This window comes from Xenopus laevis, chromosome 5S, assembly GCF_017654675.1.
Source record: "Xenopus laevis strain J_2021 chromosome 5S, Xenopus_laevis_v10.1, whole genome shotgun sequence".
NCBI classification, from domain to species: domain Eukaryota; kingdom Metazoa; phylum Chordata; class Amphibia; order Anura; family Pipidae; genus Xenopus; species Xenopus laevis.
In genome coordinates, this window is record NC_054380.1 from 65,519,195 (window position 1) to 65,540,570 (window position 21,376).

General features: G+C 38.5%; 1 protein-coding gene across 1 annotated transcript in view; it reads left to right on the forward strand.

Moving 5' to 3' along the window:
- The first annotated feature begins 548 nt into the window (after window positions 1–548).
- Window positions 549–21,376, forward strand: part of LOC108717949 (all trans-polyprenyl-diphosphate synthase PDSS2) — a 137,516-nt gene continuing 116,688 nt past the window's right edge. Inside the window, exons 1-2 of the mRNA XM_018265407.2 lie at window positions 549–705; window positions 2,859–3,144. Of these exons, the coding sequence (XP_018120896.1) occupies window positions 2,879–3,144 (266 nt within the window). The 5' untranslated portion in view covers window positions 549–705; window positions 2,859–2,878. The remainder of the gene's footprint in view (window positions 706–2,858; window positions 3,145–21,376) is intronic.

Sequence of the window (21,376 nt, forward strand, 5' to 3'; positions counted from 1 at the left end):
TGGAAGTAAAGTGAATCCTGTCCATAAAAGGGTATTTCAACTAAATTTAAGAAATCGTTTCCTTAGCAACATATCAATTCATTTTTTTTTTATATAGTTTAAATTATTTGCTTTCCTCTTTTACCACTTTTCAGCTTGGTTACTGATGCTATGTCTACTGACGGTACAGTTCAACCATTCTACAGCCCTTAAAAAATGAATACCAATTGATTAACTTCTGGTTGCAAAGATTCCAGCAACAGCTGATCGGATATTGCCAACACCCTCCATTATTATGGGGGGAAAAAACATGGATTTTCCGGCTTCCACAAGCAAAGCTCAAGAGAACAGAAAAAACAACGGATTATTGTGTTCAATATGGGAAACTGAGACGCTGGTCATAGGGAAACAACACAAAATAAGAAGCTGCGATTAGATCTAAAATAAAGTGAACGGACGCTCACAGCCTGCCCTCCAATTACGGCGCACCGCTAGAAGAACCCAAACCACTCAATTCCTACCAGGCTGCTACGTGTCGCGTCACTGCGCTCTAATTCCAGAATTTGTGTCGTCATAGTCTCGCGACATGACTGAGACACGCGAGGTCGGGATTAGCTGTCAGGCAGTGGACAATTTCCTGGAGATTTGTGCTGTTGCGGGACGTTTAAGCAGCAATACAGGACTGTGGATTGCGTTAAGTTCCGTGAAAATCGATAGTGCTGAGCGGTATGCTTAATTATAGTTTACTTATGAGTAATATACTATTTGCTCTGGTTGTTTGTATTTAAACTTCTTGTGCGATAGCTCATTTGAGTGACATCTTAGTTTGTTTAGTTTCTATGCAGCCATGTGTTTCCTGCACTAATGTTCCCTGGGAACCTCTGCTGGAGGCATATCCCCTTTCCTGTTCCTTCACATGGCACTTCAAATATTCTGCTTCCCTTTATTTTTCCACTAAGGGAATGCTACATGCCTCTATCAATCTGGCTGTGTTCTGAAAGTCTACAGACAGTAAACAAGATTTTCTTTTGCCAAGGTCACGAACTAACTGACCTTTAACCACTCACACTCAGGGCTAAATCGATATTTTTTTTCTCATTTTTGGACCATCGCCAATGATCACATATACAGTGACCCACTGGGTGTGGAAAGCATCAACATGGCAATGCACTTCATACTTGATGGGATTCTGCCAGAAATCAAGTGTGTAGACCCTCCCGTGGGCCCCAATGCACAGGCTTATTTCAAGTAATGAAGGCTTATGTGATATGGTAATAAAATTTGCTAACACTGCCTAACCTAGTTGGGTCGCTAATTGTCGCCTTGCAAATATGGTATATTAGATAACAGATCCACTACATGGGAAAGGTTGGGAAGCCCCGTATAAAGAATTATTCAAAATAAGCCTTGGCATTTCAGGTACACAGAGGCCCAAACAGCCACCCACAGGTCCAATAAATACTGTTTATGGTATCTTACAGCAGCCACCCTGGCATTTGATAGAATTCACATATTACATATTACCACTCTGGGCCTGATTCCAATTAGAGAAATTATTTTCTATATGTACAAAAAGTGTCTAAATAAAAAACATATTCAATGGAAAGCCATTGGCGTCCGTTTACTAAAGTGCATTAAAAATTTAACGCAGAATATGTTTTCGCACCATTTTACCGCCATATGTATAGTGGCGTTAACTTATTTTTTCGCCAGAAAATTGGCAATGGGAGGGACAGGAAATATCCCATAACACCTTGTTTTACCCATAATTCATGTTGCCATTCCTGACAGGAACAGAGAGTAGTGACAGGAGAAGAGAGAAGTGGCAGGAGAAGAGAAGGAGAACGAGATGTTTTGGGGTTTGCTTTTGGCTGCGGCTGCAGCATCTTTTAGAGGTGATAGGCAAATTATGGCTAGGAGGGACAGGCTTCATCAGCCTAGACAGTTTCGACCACGCTCTGTACTAGAAGAGCTGAGTGACTCTGATGTCAGGGAGTTGTTCCGTCTGAATAGGCAAGCTATACAAGCTTTGTATATTTGCATAGCTCAGGATCTCGAGCCACTGACCAGTCGCTCACCATGTACTAAGGCACAGTTTTCTTCATAAGAAAACTTGGTACTCCTAATCCTTTTTGTTGATTCAGATGCTCCTTCTCTCTCCTCATCCTGGTTGTCAGAGCTTGACATGTTCACTATTTCTCTCTCTCACTACTGTCTCCTCACTCCTGAGACTCCTGTCAAAGATTCACTGTATACCAAGGGTACTTATAAGCAATCAATCAGTGGGATGTGTTTTGTGAAATGACAGGTGTCAATTGGCTGTATATATTTGATTTCTGAAACTTTGATGATCCTATTGGCAGGGGGTTCGGTTTCATTGTGATAGGCTACTTTAAACTGTGCATTGACTGGTATGATTTCTTGCTGATATGAGTCTATTGGCAGAAGGATTTGTGACTGGATGGGTGAAGAATTGTTTTTTATGATGCATACATGTTTTACTCTGGTAATTTCATCAGTCAAGTTTCAGTTTTTGAAGATGAATTTCTGCCCATAAATATTGCAGTAATAACTGACATAATAACCGCCAAAAAATAAGACTATTTTCTAGCATAAATATTCGCAAAAACGTAATTTTTTCGCCAGAAAATTCGCAATTTGCTTAAATTTCCGCTAACGTAAGCTGGTTCATTAATGTAGTTACCGCAACTGATCGCAATGAATTCTGAGTGCATCGCTGTTTAGTAAACTTTGTCGCTGCGAATATTTTGGCGGAAAAATATTCGCAGCGATAACATGCGAAAATATATAGTAACTTTTACCGCGCTTTAGTAAACAGATGCCATTAACTTTAAAATTATTCTTTTTTTCCCCCCTAGGCTGGGTGTGAACTGCAACAATGTCTTTGATTTGCCAGTGTCTGCGCCGAGCATGGTTTCTTAGAGGCAACTCCACCAGCTATAGTGCATTGAGAGAAATCAGCCTCTTCTCTGGCACAACGACGGCACCCCACTGGAACAAAGTCGTTTCAGATGCAGAGAAGATTGTAGGTTATCCCACTTCATTCATGAGCCTCCGCTGCTTACTAAGTGATGAACTAAACAATATAGCCATCCAAGTCAGGAAGCTGGTGGGAACCAAGCATCCTTTGTTGAACACTGCCAGGTACTAAACGTTTAAACATATTACTTATTTGGAAGCTGCTTACTGATGTGATCCTTAGTGGGGTAAAGTATTTTGCGTCTATTGGCAATAGTTATATTGTTACATGGGATTAATTGTTCAGTGAATATATCAATACATTACTGCTCTTTCTCTGTAAACTACGCAAGGCAATTTAATATTGTTTGAGTATGCTTTACTGTAATGTAATGTTATCGTCTCTCGATATCATGTTATCCCTTTGACATCACAAAGTTATAATTAGTTCTAATGTATGCCAAGCAATTATGTAGGAAAGTGAAATGGTTAGCCTGCTGACTTAAAATGTATAATGGTTGCAGAGTGAATTTTCTAGATTGGTAAAGCAGATAGATTTGTTATAGCCAAACACATACTTAACTTTAAAATCTCATCTTAAAACTACCATTCGTGTAAAAACAAACAAAAAGGATGCGCAATAGAGATCAGGGGAACATAATCCCAATTATTCATTTTATTTTAGGATATATGACCTTGAACATTACTGATTGTGCTGTTCTTTTGTAACTGATTGATTGCCCTCACTTTAGAAATGTTAAAGGCCATTTTCTCCCTCAGGTTACTCATTTCTAACCTCCAATGCTGGTACAGGTATGAGATCAATTATCTGGAAACCCAGAAATGCTCTGAATTATGGAAAAGCTGCCTCACATAGACTCCATTTTATCCAAATAATCACATTTTTTAAAAAGAATTTCCTTTTTGTCTGTAAAAATAAAACAGTACCTTCTACTCGATCCTAACTAAGATATAATTAACCCTTATTGGATGCAAAACCAGCCTAATGGGGTTATTTAATGTTTACATGATTTTCTAGTAGACTAGAAGATCCAAATTACAGAAAGATACATTATCCAGAAAACCACAGGTAGAAGATCCAACTTACAAAAAGGTACATTATCTAGAAAACCCCCGGCTCCTGTCCCATACCTTTGTTAACAGTGCTTGAGGTTATTTGTTTATTTATGCATATAGCAGTATTGTAAAGCCAGAATGCTGTAATTCTAGTGACACAGAAGAACAAAAAAGACTCAATTCCCAGCAACTCAATGTGTTTATAAAAACTGTCCTATCAGTACAATTTTTGTGAGTCAGAGAAGTTGTAAGAATGTACACATTTATTAACTGTTTCAATTTGTTTCAAGTCAATATGTGCTCAACTGCTTTATGCAGTAAAACAAAAGAACTGAAGTCAAAAGAATTAATATGGCTATAAATGCTGTGTTTTAAATTGAACTTAATGTATCAGCCCAGAGGTTCAGTGTCCTTATAACAGTGATGGTCCATGCTTTCAAAGTTGTTCTTGTTAGGACATTATTAGATTGTCAGTGGTGCTGCATATGCTTAGTCTGGTCTACTTTTGAGAAGCTAGGGGTTGTAGGGAATCCGCAAGCAGAAAATGAGGTTTGATTCACAGAGAATCTGATATTATATTATGTACTCAGTATGAGAAAAATATGTCACTTGGTTGCATCCTAGTTCATGCTTATTGAGTTATGTGGCCTGTTATCCAGAGTGCTCTGGGCCTGGGCTTTTCAGGATAATGGATATTTCGTTATAATTTGGATCTCTATACCTTTATAAATATCATTAGGAGACTATCGCTACATAAATGGAATTTAAAATTTTATATACAGGTACTTGAATTTAATAGCAATTTTTTTTTTTTTAACTGAACCTCATTCATTGTTATAATTATTACACTTTGATTCATAGATTATACGGGGAACAGTTTAGCATTTTGAGTGGCATTAAAATAACACACATAAGATAAAGTTCAAACTGTACAATATATGCCTAACTGTTTAATCAATTAAATCAGTACTACGGTATGTCTTCTATCTTGACAAATACAAAAGCACAATCTGGTCTCATGTTTTAGGGGCAGATTTATCAAGGGTCGAATTTCGAAGAACAAAAAACGTAGAAATTCGACCATCGAATTAAAAAACTTCGGATTCGAATATCGAATTCGGAGATTTTTTCAACAAATTTGCCAATCCTGCAGTCAAATAAAAATCGTTTAGGATTGAAGGATTTTTATTCGACCTCTAAAGACTTAGAAAATGGTTATAGAAGGTCCCCATAGGCTAACATAGCACTTCAGCAGGTTTAAATTGGCGATGTATTGAAGTCTAAGTTTTTTTACTTCGAACGATTTTTACTTCGAATCAAATCGTAGTATCCTATGCGATGGTTGAAGTATCAAAAAAATTACTTAGAATTTCAAATTTTTTAACTTAGAAAATTCCCTGGAATTCACTTCGACCCTTAGTAAATCTGCCCCTTAATGTCGTAATTTTTGGAAAGTTTTAAGTTTTTCAAAACAGAACACTTAGGGAGGGTCACATTATTACCTGTATTTTAGAAGATAAAATAGCACAGTCTTTTCAACTGCGTTTTATGCAGCTGCTGAATTTAAATAGTAAGACAGCAATTTTACATGTGAAAGAATTATTGATCATTTCATAGCACCTAGCTAAGACGTCTGGATCTTAATTCCTACTATATTCAGCAGAATGCATACCATTGTCTGGAATCCCCACACTAGCACACAGCATAAAGTAGCTAGGGATACAGATTCATTGTGACTTTCAAAAGAAGAAAATCCATTCTACATTCCAGTAACCATGACAACATGAACCTGTCGCCACCATTGTCAACTCATATCATTAAAATAATAGAAGAGTTGACACAACGGGTCACTGTTTTACATTTATCCTAAATGATAACTACACATCCACAATATTTCAAGCTACTAGAGTTGTAAACACATTTGTAACTGTATAGTCAAAAGCCATTTATTAGGGTTTTTAAAATTAAAAATAAATATATTTTAATCAGTTATTCAGACAAATCAACATATAGTGGTACAAAAAATAAGAAATCATTCAGTGTTATGTTTTTAAAGTAATACCGAAATCTTCTAAGCTATCATATACAGTCATATGAAAAAGTTTGGAAACCCCTCTTAATCCTTTGGAGTTTTGTTTATCATAGGCTGAGCTTTCAAAGTAGCAACTTCCTTTTAATAAATAACATGCCTTATGGAAATGGTAGTATTTCAGCAGTGACATAACGTTTATTGGATTACCAGAAAATATGCAATATGCATCATAACAAAATGAGACGGGTGCATAAACTTAGGCACCCCAAAAGAGATGTTACATGGCGGTATTTTTGACCATTCATCCATACAAAATCTCTCCAGTTCAGTTAAATTTGATGGCTGTCGAGCATGAACCGCCTGCTTCAAATCATCCCATAGATTTCGATGATACTCAAGTCGAGGGACTGTGATGGCCATTCCAAAATATTTTACTTCTCCCTCTGCATAAGTGCCTTTGTAGATTTTGAAGTGTTTTTAGGGTCATTGTCTTGTTGGAATATCTAACCCCTGCGAATCTTCAACTTTATGACTGATGCTTGAAATTTATCCTAAAGAATTTGTTGATATTGGGTTGAATTCATCCGACCCTCGAATTTAACAAGGGCCCCAACAGCCACACAGCCCCGCAGCATGATGGAATCTCCACCAAATTTGACAGTAGGTAGCAGATGTTTTTCTTGGAATGCAGTGTTCTTCTTCCGCCATGCAAAGAGCTTTTTGTTATGACCAAATAACTACATTTTTGTCTCATCAGTCTGAAGCACTTTGTTCCAAAATGACTGTGGCTTGTCTAAATAAGCTTTTGCATACAACATGCGACTCTGTTTGTGGTGTGAGTGCAGAAAGGGCTTCTTTCTTATGACTTGCCATACAGATTTTCTTTGTGCAAATTGCGCTGAATTGTAGAACAATGTTCAGATAGGGATGTCGCGGACTGTTCGCCGGCGAACATCGACTGTTCGCGCTCGCCGAATGTTCGCGAACGTCGCGCGACGTTCGCCATTTTGGGTTCGCCTTAGCTGGCGCTTATTTTTGCCCTCTCACCCCAGACCGGCAGATACATGGCAGCCAATCAGGAAGCTCTCCCTCCTGGACCACCCCCACACCCCCTGGACCACTCCCCTTCCATATATAAACTGAAGCCCTGCAGCGTTTTTTCATTCTGCCTGTGTGTGCTTGGAAGAGCTAGTGTAGGGGGAGAGCTGTTTAGTGATTTGAGGGACAGTTGATAGTAACTTTGCTGGCTAGTAATCTACTTGATACTGCTCTGTATTGTAGGGACAGAACTCTGCAGGGATTTGAGGGACAGTGAGTTTAGGTTAGTTAGCTTTGCTGACTAGTAATCTACCTTCTACTGCAGTGCTCTGTATGTAGCTGCTGTGGGAACTGCTTCTGATCTCATCCGCTGACTGCTGTAATAACCCAATAGTCCTTGTAAGGACTGCTTTTATTTTCTTTTTTGTTTTTTTACTTTGCTACTATAAGAGCCCAGTGCTATTTAGACAGGTATTTAGAGACTTCAATAAGGCTCTTCATTGATTACATTTTTGTGTGGGAGGTTTACATATCCTTAAATTGCAGCGTTGTGCCTCAGTGGAACACTGACTTTCTGAACCATGCCGAGGTGCAAGAAGAGTGCCAAAGAGTGGCAAAATAAAACTTTAGACTCAACCCAACAAGGTGTCTTTGCTGACATTGACCTTTAGTACTTTTAGGGCAATAAAAAAAACAACGGAAAAATACACCACACATCGCCAGGCTTTGCCGTTTAAAAAACGGGCTAAAATTTTGATGCGTCAAATCTGGCATTCACATGGCGTAAAATTACACACACCATCGCCATTTATTTTACACATCTTTTTACACCATTTTTTTGGCGCATTTCGTTTTACACAGAATAATAAATAGGGTTCAGTTTTGTTGCATTTTTTTTTCTGTTTTAAGGGTAAATCCACACTGGGCGTTTTGGGGAGATTTGGTCACCTGGTGACTAATTGCCCCGTCTTTGCAGTGTCCAAACGCCTTCCCTCACTCTGCGCCGGTTGAATTGAAAAAACTCCAGCGCTAATCACATGCAGCGATTCGTCTTCCGAAGTCGTCCGAACATTGGTCGCCGCAAAGACGAGGCGATTAGTCACCAGGCGACCAAATCTCCCCAGAACGCCCAGTGTGGACTTACCCTAAGGGTAACTATCATGCTGATGTGATTGTGTACATTTTTTAACCACATCAAAATCCATATCTAATAACGTTTTTAAATGGCTGTGTGTTTTTTTATGACTGCATATGGGTGCCAAAGTGCATCTTATAGAACTGCTGCAAACATTTGCAGGTTTACTGACAATTGAAGTTGCTAATAGCAAACTGTACCGACCTCACTCCTGTAACTTGGCTATTTAGAAACTTCTCAGGCTCTTTATGTTGCTATACATAGAATTACCTGTCCTGAATTAATGCACGTAGATGCTTAATTGAGAATGTATTTTTATGAAAATTGATGAAATATAAACTTGGATATTTGAAGAAAAAAAAGTATTTTCTCATAATCAACTGGTGATATCTTGTTTAGGTACATGCGCCTTGAATGTGTGCCAAATGGTTATAAAGGAAACTCTCCCCATGTAATCCATTAATAATTTTATGTTGAAGGTGTACCGAAATACATTTTACGTGGCATTGTCCCTAGCTAAGGGTTCCTGCTCTAGCCTCCTTTCCCTGCCTTGTCTTGTCTGAACTCTTCCCTGTCTTGTCCTGCCTGGCTCTGAACCTTGTCTTGTCTTGATGTGCCTTACCTTCCCCTTCCAGTTCTGCTCCGGTCCTGCTTTAAACCTTGATTTTTCTTTGCCTTGACCTTGCCCTGCCCAGCTTTCCTTGCTATTCTGAATCTTGCTCTGCTCTTCACGCCAAACCTGACCTTACCCTAGTACCTTTCCCTGCCTTGACCTTGAACCACGACCTTGCCTTGCCTGTTCCTGAGACCTGCTTTCTGATCTGTCTTGTACCTAACCTGTCTTATATCCAGTCCTCTCGCTTTCCAGTCCTCTAGCTTTCCTGCCTTTCTGCTCCCATCCTTTCCTTCTGCTCCAGTCTCCTTTTGCTCCAGTCTCCTTCTCCTTGCCCACAACTGCCCATGAAATAGCCTTTGTCAAAAGTCCAATTGCTTTTGAGCCCCTGAAATTAAGTGATTGTTTTAAAAAAAGGCTTTAGTTCCTCACATTTTTATGCAATTTTTTTGTTCAACCCACTTATTTAAAGCTGAAAGTCTACAGTTCAACTGCATCTGAGTTGTTTCAGTTAAAATTCATTGTGATAATGTACAGAACCAAAATTAGAAAAAAGTTGTGTCTCTGTCCAAAGGTTTATGGACCTAACTGTGTGTGTGTAGATAGATAGATAGATAGAGGAAAAAAACACACTGCTCAGGGCTTATAAAAATTAAATAAATATTTATTGGCACATACTGACGTTTCGGCTGCTACTGCAGCCTTTCTCAAAGTACAAAAAGCAAATGCATCCACCATGATAAATACATAGTATAGGTGCGAACATCACCAACTTGAAATGAAGTGTAGAAAGGATGTACCTCCCCTATCGTTCATCAAAACCATTAAAGCCCCACCAGTAAGTGAAACAATCGAACAACCAATATGGAACTCCATCGCACTCTGTGCCTATTACCATCAACGTGAACATACAGTGTCTTGTGTGTGTTGTGACCTACTGTATCATGCAATAAACTATATCATATTTTCCCAATCCACCATCTCATAAACTTTCAAATTATTGCAGTGAATCGTCCAGTGCTGTGTGCTTCGGCACACTGTGCTGTGACACAATTTTCTAATTGACAAGTCAAAAGTAACATTTCCTCCTAATTTGCAACTAAATATCAACCTGTGCCAATATGTGAAAAAATCTTTGTAGTTCTCTCTTCTTCATATATCCTATCAAGAATTCACGTATGTCCGGATGCATCCAATTAAGGTACTTAATATCATTAAATATGTATCCGTGTGTTCCGGGTGACTAAACCACGGGTCCTACTGACGTACAACAGCGGACTTGTGGTCATGGGAGTGCATCAAAAATTAAAAAACAAGAAATAGAAAAAAGTGAAAGATCATGGGCTCATAGTCCTTTTTCGAAAACAAAAAATATTAATAAAAAATCTAAAAAAATATACATATACACATACATATACACACGAACATCAAAGAACCAGCACACCCATGTAAAAATAATTAACTTTTTTTATTATATCATAGTCCTTGAAAAAGGTCCCAATGAGGAACGAAATGTTGGACTATGATATAATAAAAAAGTGAATTATTTTTATATGGGTGTGCCAGTTCTTTGATGTTCGTGGATATATACACATTTTAACCGAGCACCCCGTTTACATATTTTGGCCTTGGAGTGCGGATACTCATCGGACTGAGATGATATACATATATATACATATACATACAATATCAAAACAGGGGGGTTGTGGGAGCACTCTAAAGGCTTTAAAGTATATATATATATATATATATATATATATAAGTATAATAAATGCTATTGCATATGTACCCAAAACAGGGGTTATTTTGTTACAAAGTTATGATCATAAAATTGATAAGTCACCATACCACGTCAAGGTAAACCCCGAATGGCGGTCCCTAACTTATGTTTATTTTTTATGTGCATTCTAGCATTACCTGTAATCAATGTCCATTGAACGCTGTTTTTTCACTGAGGGCTAAATCTTCCCCAGCCAGCAATCAGGCTTTTAAAGGAGAGATATTCCCAAAACAAACGCCCAATTTTAAAAGCATAGGATCACCACTAGTTTAAAGGGGGGGGGTATGGGGTGCTACAACCAGTGAAGCTATGCCACAGCTTCCAGCTAAATATACAATATCAAAACAGGGGGGTCGTGGGAGCACTCTAAAGGCTTTAAAGTATATATATATATATATATATATATATATAAGTATAATAAATGCTATTGCATATGTACCCAAAACAGGGGTTATTTTGTTACAAAGTTATGATCATAAAATTGATAAGCCACCATACCACGTCAAGGTAAACCCCGAATGGCGGTCCCTAACTTGTTTTATTTATTTTTTATGTGCATTCTAGCACATGGTGACTTATCAATTTTATGATCATAACTTTGTAACAAAATAACCCCTATTTGGGTACATATGCAATAGCATTTATTATACTTATGTATATATATATATATATATATACTTTAAAGCCTTTAGAGTGCTCCCACAACCCCCCTGTTTTGATATTGTGTGTGTATATATATATATATATATATATATATATTTTATTATTATTATTATTATTATTATTATTATTATTATTATATTTTTTTTTTTTTTTTTTTTTAAAAAAAACAAAAACAAAAAACAAAAAAAAACAGTAAGCGGGGCTGCAATGAGGCTGTGACCAAAAAATTCATGCAGACAAATACAAGAGGTTTATTATCAATATAGTGATATTGACACTAAAAAACTACTTTTTAAAATATGAATGTACATTAAAAGTTGCTAATTGTTTTTTGCTGAGAGGTTTGTTTTTGTAAGTAGTTGTTAGTTGAAGTTTCTAAACCTGACCTGTTTTGCCAATCTGACTGTCGCATCTCAGCCTGTCCGTTAAAGTTTCTAATGCTAACGGACTCCTGCTGCACAAATATGGCAGCCCCCTCATAGACAAACACTGGAAGCCAGATAGGTAATGTTAAAGCATCTGGGAAATACTTTATGTCAAAATTATAAGTAGCAAAAAATGTATATTTTCTGGTGTCAGTATCTCTTTAAGACATTGAGACATTTTGTGCCTTGAGCTACTTAAAATGCCTTACCCTTTAAACAAAACGGAGATTGTCCATTTATTGCAATATATTTAAGCTCGCCAACTAGGTCAAAGTCATCCTTGGTATGGCCAGTCCTACATTGAACTTTCATCTGATTCTTTAAGAATTCTACTAATTCAGTATGCATTTTACACAGGTACTAAGTTTTACCTGCAACTTACTTGCTGCTTTCACGGTTAAAACTCCCAAACATGGTTGCCCTTTTATTAGATACCAGTGGGATCACCTGACTATAGCTGGGTAGGGTGGGAGCTACAACAAGGAGCTGGCCACTGCTCCTGTATAAACTATAACAATTAAGGGAAATTGTGCTCACCACTAATTTTTTAAAAAATTAAGCGGGGGTGCAATGAGGCTGTGACTACAAAATTCATATAGACAAATACAAGAGGTCCTCTGCACTCAACCCATTATTAATATATTAAGGACATTGAGACATTTCGAGCTACTTAAAATACCTTACCCTTTAAACATGAATTGGCATATTTCATGCTTTTCTATAGTGTCATGTATCTCATATGTGGACTAAGGAACTTACTATATCAGCAACACATAGAAAATTGTGTTTTATGCCTTTCCACACACTATTTCTTAAACATTTTTAAAAAGTTAAAAACCAATATAAAATATTTTCTAATTGTTGGACTTTCTTTATTAGGCTTTCTATAAAAAGGAACAATTTCATGATATTTGCGTTATAAAGCAGCAAATTAAGTAACTTCGGCAGCATTACAAAACATTTTCTTTTATTTTGCAGTGACCTAGGAAAGTCATTATAGATGTAAGATAGCGTTTCCTCCTGCTGCATCCAAAGCCATGTTTCCAAGGCATTTCTGTTAATGCAATTATTGCTTGTCTTTTTAAGACCTTGGTTTTTGTTAGACATAAAACTGTCCTGTTGCTTTCATTAAATGATATACTTATTTTTTCCAAGATTAGTAGCTAACTTCAGTACTTACAGTTACCACTTTTATTTGGCAACACACGCAAAGGAAGGATACATCTATTGTGTGTTTTGATCTTGCTTTTGAAGAACAGACTTTATTGCATTTGAGGTTCCTATGTAGACATTACAGATACAAAGGACCTTTTGAAACTCTAAAACAAAAAAAAAAAGGTACATCTTAGAAGAAAGTACATATCGGATCAGGTGAGGAAATAACATAACCAAGGTTCAGTTTTGTTACAGTTCAGCAAATAATTGCAGCCAGTCTAGTGCAGTTGGACCAGTACTGCTACAATTTTTGACAATAAGCTTGGACAGTTATCCAAAATATTACTCCATGTCGTATAATAAATAGTGAATAAAGTACCCCCTCTTGTAAAATATAAGGATATAATAAGTTACCGAGGAGTTTCATGACCATATAAAAACACGAGGCCGAAGGCCGAGTGTTTTTATACAGGTCATGGAACTCCGAGGTAACTTCTAATATCCTCATATTTTACAACTGGGGGTACTTTATTATGATACACAAGTTTCAGTGAGTCATGTGACAGAAATGACATCAGAACTCACCGTTTATAACTGATGACATCAGAACTCACCGTTTATAAGGATATCATTTACAAGATATTCATGGCTTTTGTGTATTATAACAATGATAATGTATACAATGCCATACAAAGAAGGCTAGAGAGGCTGAGTTCTCTGGGGAATGGGTGGTCAATGTGTAAAATAGTTGATTAAGTATATATTTTTAGTTTTTTCATATTAGCAGTGAAACACCTAAATGTGTAACATTTGCACCTCCTGCTGTTCACTACTGGCATGGGCCAGAGAACCCATGCCAGTAGTGAACTGGCATGGGTTCTCTGGTGGTGGCACACTTAGCATTGGGGGGAGATTAGTCGCCCAGCGACAACTCTCCTCTTCTTTTGGTGACTCATCTCCCCAAAATGCATTCCCGTCAGCTAGAATGTATATCACTGGAAGTCGCCAGAAGTTGCCTCGTGAGGCAACTTCGGAAAACGAAGTGATCCAAGTGCCATCCCACCAATGATTTATATTCTAGACAGCGGGAAGTCATTTCGGGGAGATTAGTCGCCCAAAGAAGAGGAGATTTGTCGTCAGGCAACTAATCTCCCCTCAACGCTATGTGTGCCACGCCACCCTTAAAGGCACGTTTATGAACTGTTGAATTTTGAGTTTTTTGAGTTCATGTGAGTTTTTTTTTTAAAACTCCTTTAAATTCGAATATACTGGAAATTCGACTGGGGGGTTGTTTATAAAAAATTTTTGAATATCTAAAACTTGGACGAATTTTACTGACTCGAAAACGCGAATCAAATTCGACTAAACTTGATTTGAATTTTTTCTCAAAAAAAAAACAAAAAACTCGAATGTCAGGAAGGCTACTAACGTCCAAATTGGTCCCTGGACCTCTCCCATTGACTTATACATGAACTCAGGAGGTTTTAGGTGGCGAATAGTCTAATTCGAGTTCTTGAAGGGCCAGAGTAAGATAAATCTCGAAATTCTAGAGCATTTTAGTTTGACTTTTTATTTGCCATATTTTCCTAAAAATACACAGTTGCCTTGCTTTTGCCTCATTTGCTATATTAGATATATTATATATGGATTAAACAAGAGTGTGGTTTACATATACGGTTCATGTTTATTAGACTTTCTTCATTAACCACTATAAGACATTTGTTTGTGAGCCAAACCCCCAGTTCCAGAGAATTGTGTTGTATTTTACCAAGCAGTATGAGTACATTTTGGGACTTAAAAGACCAGTAACATCAAAAATGTTTTTTTTAAAATTTGTTAGTATAGAACGAAATAAAAACACCAAGACAAATTAAACTTTTAATTAATTAAAAATCACGAAGCCTTTATTAAGACATAGCTTACAGACACTCCACTTCCTGTTGTGCACTGTGGGCTAGTTACTGGGGCAGGAGCAGTGAGGAGTCCGGTGGGAGCAGCGTGTAGGGAAAGTTTCTTTATTTCTGTGGCCGCCTTCTGTGGAAGCTAATGGGGAGCCCCCGACATCGCCTTCCTCTGTGGCAGTCCCTTACGGTACATGAACACACACGCTGTCAGTAGAATATGGGAGAAGAAATCGTGCGCCGCACAATGAATCATCGTCGCCTTTTCTGAAGAGGACAGGAAGCAGAGATTCTATAAGCTTCTTATTAAAGGCTTCGTCTTGGCATTTTTATTTCGTTCTATACTAACACATTTTTAAAAAAACATTTTTGATGTTACTGGTCCTTTAAACCTCAACTGTTATTTCCCTAACTATGACCCCTGTTGGGGTGCCAATTACAGGGAGTGGGCTGCAGATGACCAGTAGGAGGCAACATAGGGTGACTTCCAAATAATCTGTGTGAGTTTGCATGCTTGAAAATTGAAGAGGTAACAGGACTATTAAAATGTTCCTACTCCTATTAGTTAACTTTTAGTATATTATAGAATGTACTATTCCTTCTAGCTTTGCAATTCGTCGTTATTTTTTTTTTATATATAGTTTTTATTTGTCCTTTTCTTCTTCTGACTCTTTCCTGCTTTTCGAATTCACTGAACCCAGCAGCCAAAAACTGTTGCTCTGTGAGGATACATTTTTATTCTTATATTTTGTCTCTCGCCTATTGATAGTCCAGTCTCTGGTTGCTTGGCAAATAAGAACCAAGCGACGAGAATACATGCCGAATTACCAAATTGGAAAGCTGCCGTACAGAAAGCTTAATAACCCAAAGGAAAATCAATAGCAAAGTATCTTAAATTGTTGATGTCTGCATCATACTGAAATGTTCATTTAAATCTGAATGACCTCTTTAAATAATGTGTCGTGCGAGAAGAAAGCATAGGGTCTGTCCCTGAGCATGTGAACTGTTTTATAACTTCTGTCTTGAGTCACTTTTTTAAGTCGCTGAGAAATAAACGATTTCCATCAGAATGAGTGTGATTTCTTTTGGCAGTATCCATTGTATACACGTTTTATGACGATATAGTTTAGTGCCAGGGAGGCCAGTTAGTAGAAGGTTGCAGTAATCTAGTCGGGATAGTATGAGAGCATGCATGAGCGTCTTGGATGTATCAGGTGAAAGGAAGGGATGGATTTTGGCAATATTGCGCAAGAAAATGTGACAGGTTTTGACAGTGGTGTCAATATGATCAGAGAAGAAGAAAGAGGAGTCGAAGATTACCCCCAGACAGTGTGCTGAGTTGAAAGGGTTGATGAGCATGCCATCAATAGAGATAGTAAATAGGGGAGTAGGACCAGGCTTAGGTGGAAAGATGATTAGTTCAGTTTTTGTTAGGTTGAGTTTGAGGTGGCGCTGTTTCATCCAATTTGAGATAGCTAGGAGGCAGTTAGAGATTTGAGCCTCTGTTTCAGCTATTAATGAAGGGGTGGATAAATATATTTGGGTATCATTAGCATACAGATGTTAATTAAAGCCAAATGATCGGATGAGATCTCCCAAAGACAGAGTGGGACATTCACTAAGATTCATAGTTGCGCCAGGCGTAACTTCGCCACACTTTGCCCGGCGTAGTTTCGCCATCGCTCCGCAAATTCACTAAAATCCGAAGTTGCGCTCGGGTAGCGTAAGGTTGCGAAGTTGCGCTAGCGTTGATTCGCTAAGCGAAGCGAAGTTACGCTAGTGATGGTTATTTTGCAAATTTCATTGGAGGAATATGTAGCAGCACTACAAATGCCTGGGAAACCTTCAAAGCATCAAATAAAATTTTTATTTTGCCCTACACATGTGCCCACTGTATAGTTAAGTTGCCATGAGTTAGGAAATGTAGTGGGGAAGGAGGGGAGCCCCAAAAAATTTTTCGATCTTTTTCAGCCAATCAACCATAATATAGAAAAAAACGCCAGCATTTTTTGGGACTTAGAAAAAATTGTAACTTTTTTTTAAGAAATCCCTATCTACTACTCTATTGCTCTTCGCTTGGTCTGAGGTGGCGAAGGAACTGTAGCGTAAACGGTAGCATTCAGAACATTGTGCGCGTTAGTGAATTTGCGTAGTTACGTCCGTTGCGCAAATTCGCCAGGTGTAAGGGTGCGAAGTTACGCCAGTGTCCGTTAGTGAATTTTGCGAAGTACCGAAAATGCCCAACACTAGCGAATTGAAGCTAGCGTTAGGCGCTTCGGCGCATAGTGAATTTGCCATGCACAGAGCCTTGTGGCACCTCCACATTAAGTGGAACTGGAGATGAGTTTTCGTTAGCATAGGAGACAGTGAATGGTCGGTTAGAGAGGTAAGAAGAAAGCCAAGATGCAGCCTGGTTACCCTATTAACCCCTTTTCAGCAAATGGGTTAATCTCCTACTTTGTCCCTATACTAGACAGATTCATATTTGTGGTGACGTGCTCTGCATAATAAGTACCATAAACACAGCCGTAAGGATCACTGCCAAGAAAGATTGGTTGACAGGATAGACTACATGAAATTTGTTGTGAAAATGTTAATTTCAAGGATAATTTTGTTTCATTCTTTGTCTAAATTTGTAGGTTTTGTTGCTATTATGCTAAAGTTCTTTCATAAACACACAGAAGTACTGCCGTTTTATTGATATGCTGGCAGACAAAATAACATGACCACTTTTTACCATCTGTTTATAATGCTATATAAAGACGTTCTGGTTCCCATGGTAACTAACATTTCCAAAACCACCAGTGTTTTTTTTTTCTTTTTTTTCTTTTTTACTATTCCAATCTTGGAAGAACAGAAACGTGTATCAGGATCTGCCAACCTGCACATCTCTGCAAAACTCATTGCATTTTTTTCCTGTGGATTTATCCATTTAGAATTTCCTACAGTATGAAAATTGATAAAATGATCTGGCTTTGTCAACTATTTTTTATCTGAGGGCTTTAATTTTCAATATATGTGTGTCATGTACCAAGCAAATTAATAGCTCTTTATTTGAAAGGAGCTTTTTGTATGATTCTGTCTTTATTGGCAAAGGGACTTCCGTTTTCTGGTTTTCTCAGTATAATAATAACAGGTATTTTTCTCATTCCTGAGCCATACCTGCTTTTATTCGGTGAACAGCCATTATCCTGGTTCTCTCAATGATTGTATAATGTACTTTATTGTATTGTATAATGTACTTGTGCTTATCTTGAATATGACACACTGCCATACTATGAAGCGGAGCATGCCACAAAAGAAGATTATAAAGCATATTCCAAAGTCAAGTTAGTCCTTCCAAATATATATCTGTGAAATATAACACAGGTCAAAGAAGCACTTTTATACTAGGACTAGCATTTTAAGTGAGTTAAAAAAATGTCAAGGATGATGAATTTTATACTTTTTTATGTTCATACCGTACCGTTCATACTACTTTTTTTTTTTTGATGTGCGCCGGGTTTCGTGCAATATCCCAATGTGCAAAAAAGCATAAGAAATCTGATTTTTGAAAATCTGATTTTCTTTTTCCCCCGCAAAGCAAATTTTCGGGAAAATTAAATTTTTTGTAAAGCTTAAAAAACACGAGCGGATTTAAACAGAATTTGTAGCAGAAAATGTTGAGATAAAATCTGACTTTGATAAATAACCCCCTAAGTGTACTGGTTTCTGAGCTGCCATGTACCAATAATTTTTTACTACTCAACCTGTCTTATACCGTGACCTTTATATTATATATAATAAACACAAGCTATGAATATCTTGTAAATTATATGCTTATAAACGTTGAGTTCTGATGTCATCAGTTATAAACGGTGAGTTCTGATGTAATTTCTGTCACATGACTCAACTGAAATTTGTTTATTATAATAAATAAGTACCCCCAGTTGCAAAATATGAGGATATTAGAAGTTACCTTGAAGTTCCATGACCTGTATAAAAACACTCGGTCTTCGGCCTCGTGTTTTTATATGGTCATGAAACTCCTCGGTAATTTATAATATCCTTTTATTTTGCAAGAGGGGGTACTTTATTCACTATATAATTTGTATCTTGTGCATCGGTCCCTAAGTTCAGTAACTGAAAGCAGCACAGACCATGTTCAGTCAATCAATTGGAATTGGGAGATTTTAGCTACAGGTACATCTTTGGACGCACAGATCCTTACTGCTAAAAGACAGTAAAGAAGCCTATAATGTACAACATTTCTACCCTATGTCTTTAGTTATACTTTCGTTTTCCTATAACTGAAACTGTGTATATACTATGTATATATTTTTTTTATTTTTAGATACAAATCAAGAAGTTTAAAAACACATAAAATTGTTTTTATAAGTAAAGGTAGTATTTGCTACATAATCTGCCTGCCTTAATTAGGGAAGCCAATTTACAAATTTTTAAGGTTGAGGGGAAAAAAAACATGGCACTAGCGTATTTAAGAAAACACTTCTACCAAATAGTTTAGTTTTATCATGGAAGCAAAGTTGCATGCCATCGAAAATCACTTTGTTCTATTCATTTTCAATGAGCCTAAAAATCTTAAATGTGGGAAATACAATGGAGGTTATGGACACACACTTATTTCAGTTAGTCTGAACAAATAATACACTTTGTGATTTAGACTAAATAGTATAAAATGGTAGATCTATAATTCAGATTGACCAGAAGCTTTCATCCTATTAAATGTCCATGCTAGAGGGGCGTGGCCAACTAGCTATGTGACTGGACGCACGCACCTTTAGCTCCCTGGCTTAACCGCTTTATCCGGACTTTATCCTGCACATATTTACTGCTGAACCCGCTTGGGTTCATTGATAACTGCTCGAGGTAACCTGATGGGCAAGAAAAAACCGCCGGTGGCAGAAACCTCCGATATTCGGCTCCATCTTCGTGACTCGGTGCGGCCTTCCAAGATGGCGGAGCCCCGCAGGCCTGAACTGCCTAAGGAGCAGCGCGCACATCCGTCTAAGGTAGCTGTACCGCTCCCTCAGGCTGCGGAACCTTTGGCGGAGCCTCCACTATCCCCTACCCTACCTCAATCTGCGGACTCTCGTGGTCCGGAAGATTCGCCTGGCACAGATGATCTCACGCTTGCGGAGGTTGTGGCGACTTTGCGTTCCACTATACAAACCTGCCACGTCGCTACAATGGCGAAGGTGGAAGAACTCAAGGTGGATTTTGCTATCCTGCGGCAAGATCTCCAGACGGTCCGAGAGAGGACTGGTAAGGTAGAACGTCGTGTGAGCGATTTGGAGGACATGTGTACTCCATTGCCAGAGGGCATTGCCGACCTCCACCGCAGATTGGAAGCAGCAGAGGCCAAGTCTGACGACTTAGAAAATCGGTCAAGGAGGAACAATATTCGTTTTGTTGGCTTTCCCGAACGATCTGAGGGTTCGGACGCCACGAAATTCCTTGAAACCTGGCTCAAACAAGAACTTGGCTCTATTTTCTCATCGGCCTTCGTTATTGAGAGAGCACACCGCATCCCTGCCCGGCCACCCCCGCCTGGGGCTCCAGCTAGGCCCCTCATTGCTCGTCTGCTAAATTACAGGGACAGGGATGCGGCCTTGGCAGCAGCACGGCAGAAAGGCGAGCTTACCTATGAGAATTCACATGTCTCCTTATACCCAGACTTCTCGAATGAGCTTCGGAAGCAGCGCCAGCAATTCATGGGAGTCAAGCGTCGCCTCAGAGAAGTTGGCTTACAGTATGCTATGTTATACCCTGCCAAATTAAGGGTCTCTGCAGAGGGCAAAGCTCATTTCTTTCTCTCTCCAGTTGAGGCCTCCAACTGGCTAGATCGACGCTAATTGCTGTATCACCTCCAGGATTCGACTCTTACTGTTTGTAAGTATAGGTTGGCACATACTTCCTACTGTTTCGAGACTCTCTTATGGGCCCACGCTTAAGGTACTTTACAAGGCGGTTGCCGTTTGTGCCTAGTTCTTTGTCATGCCATTTGACTGTCTCGATTGGTTGCTTTGGACTATTGCCCTGTATAGCGGTCCCAGGGAGCCATGCTAAGGACATTACTTAATTTTGACTTTACATTTGTCATTGTGTTCACTACTACGGGAGTTACATTTTTTTTGGTTGCGTGTGCGGTACAGTTTCCACGCACCCCTCTAGACTACGCTATGTTTAGGGTGTGGCATTCCTCCACTGTTGGGGGATGTAGGGTGGGGGTTTTTGGGATTGAATGTCTTTCTGTCCTTTCTCTTCCTTGCTGTACCTTCTCTTTCTCTTTTCTTTTCCCCTCCTCTCTCTTCCCTTTTCTTTCTAGCTGTGTAGGAGGGAGTCTACACCCACTGCTCGAGACCACAGATGACAGCTGAACTTACAGCCATCTCCTGGAACGTGCGAGGGCTTAGTTCTCCTTTAAAGAAAACATTGGTATTTAACTTTCTACGGAAATTTAGTCCTCACATTATTTGTCTCCAGGAGACGCATATCTGTAAATCCTCGAATTCCCCTCCGCTCAAAAAAATCTGGATAGCTCATGCCTACCATTCGGTTTATTCCAATTACTCTAGGGGAACTTCTGTTTTGGTATG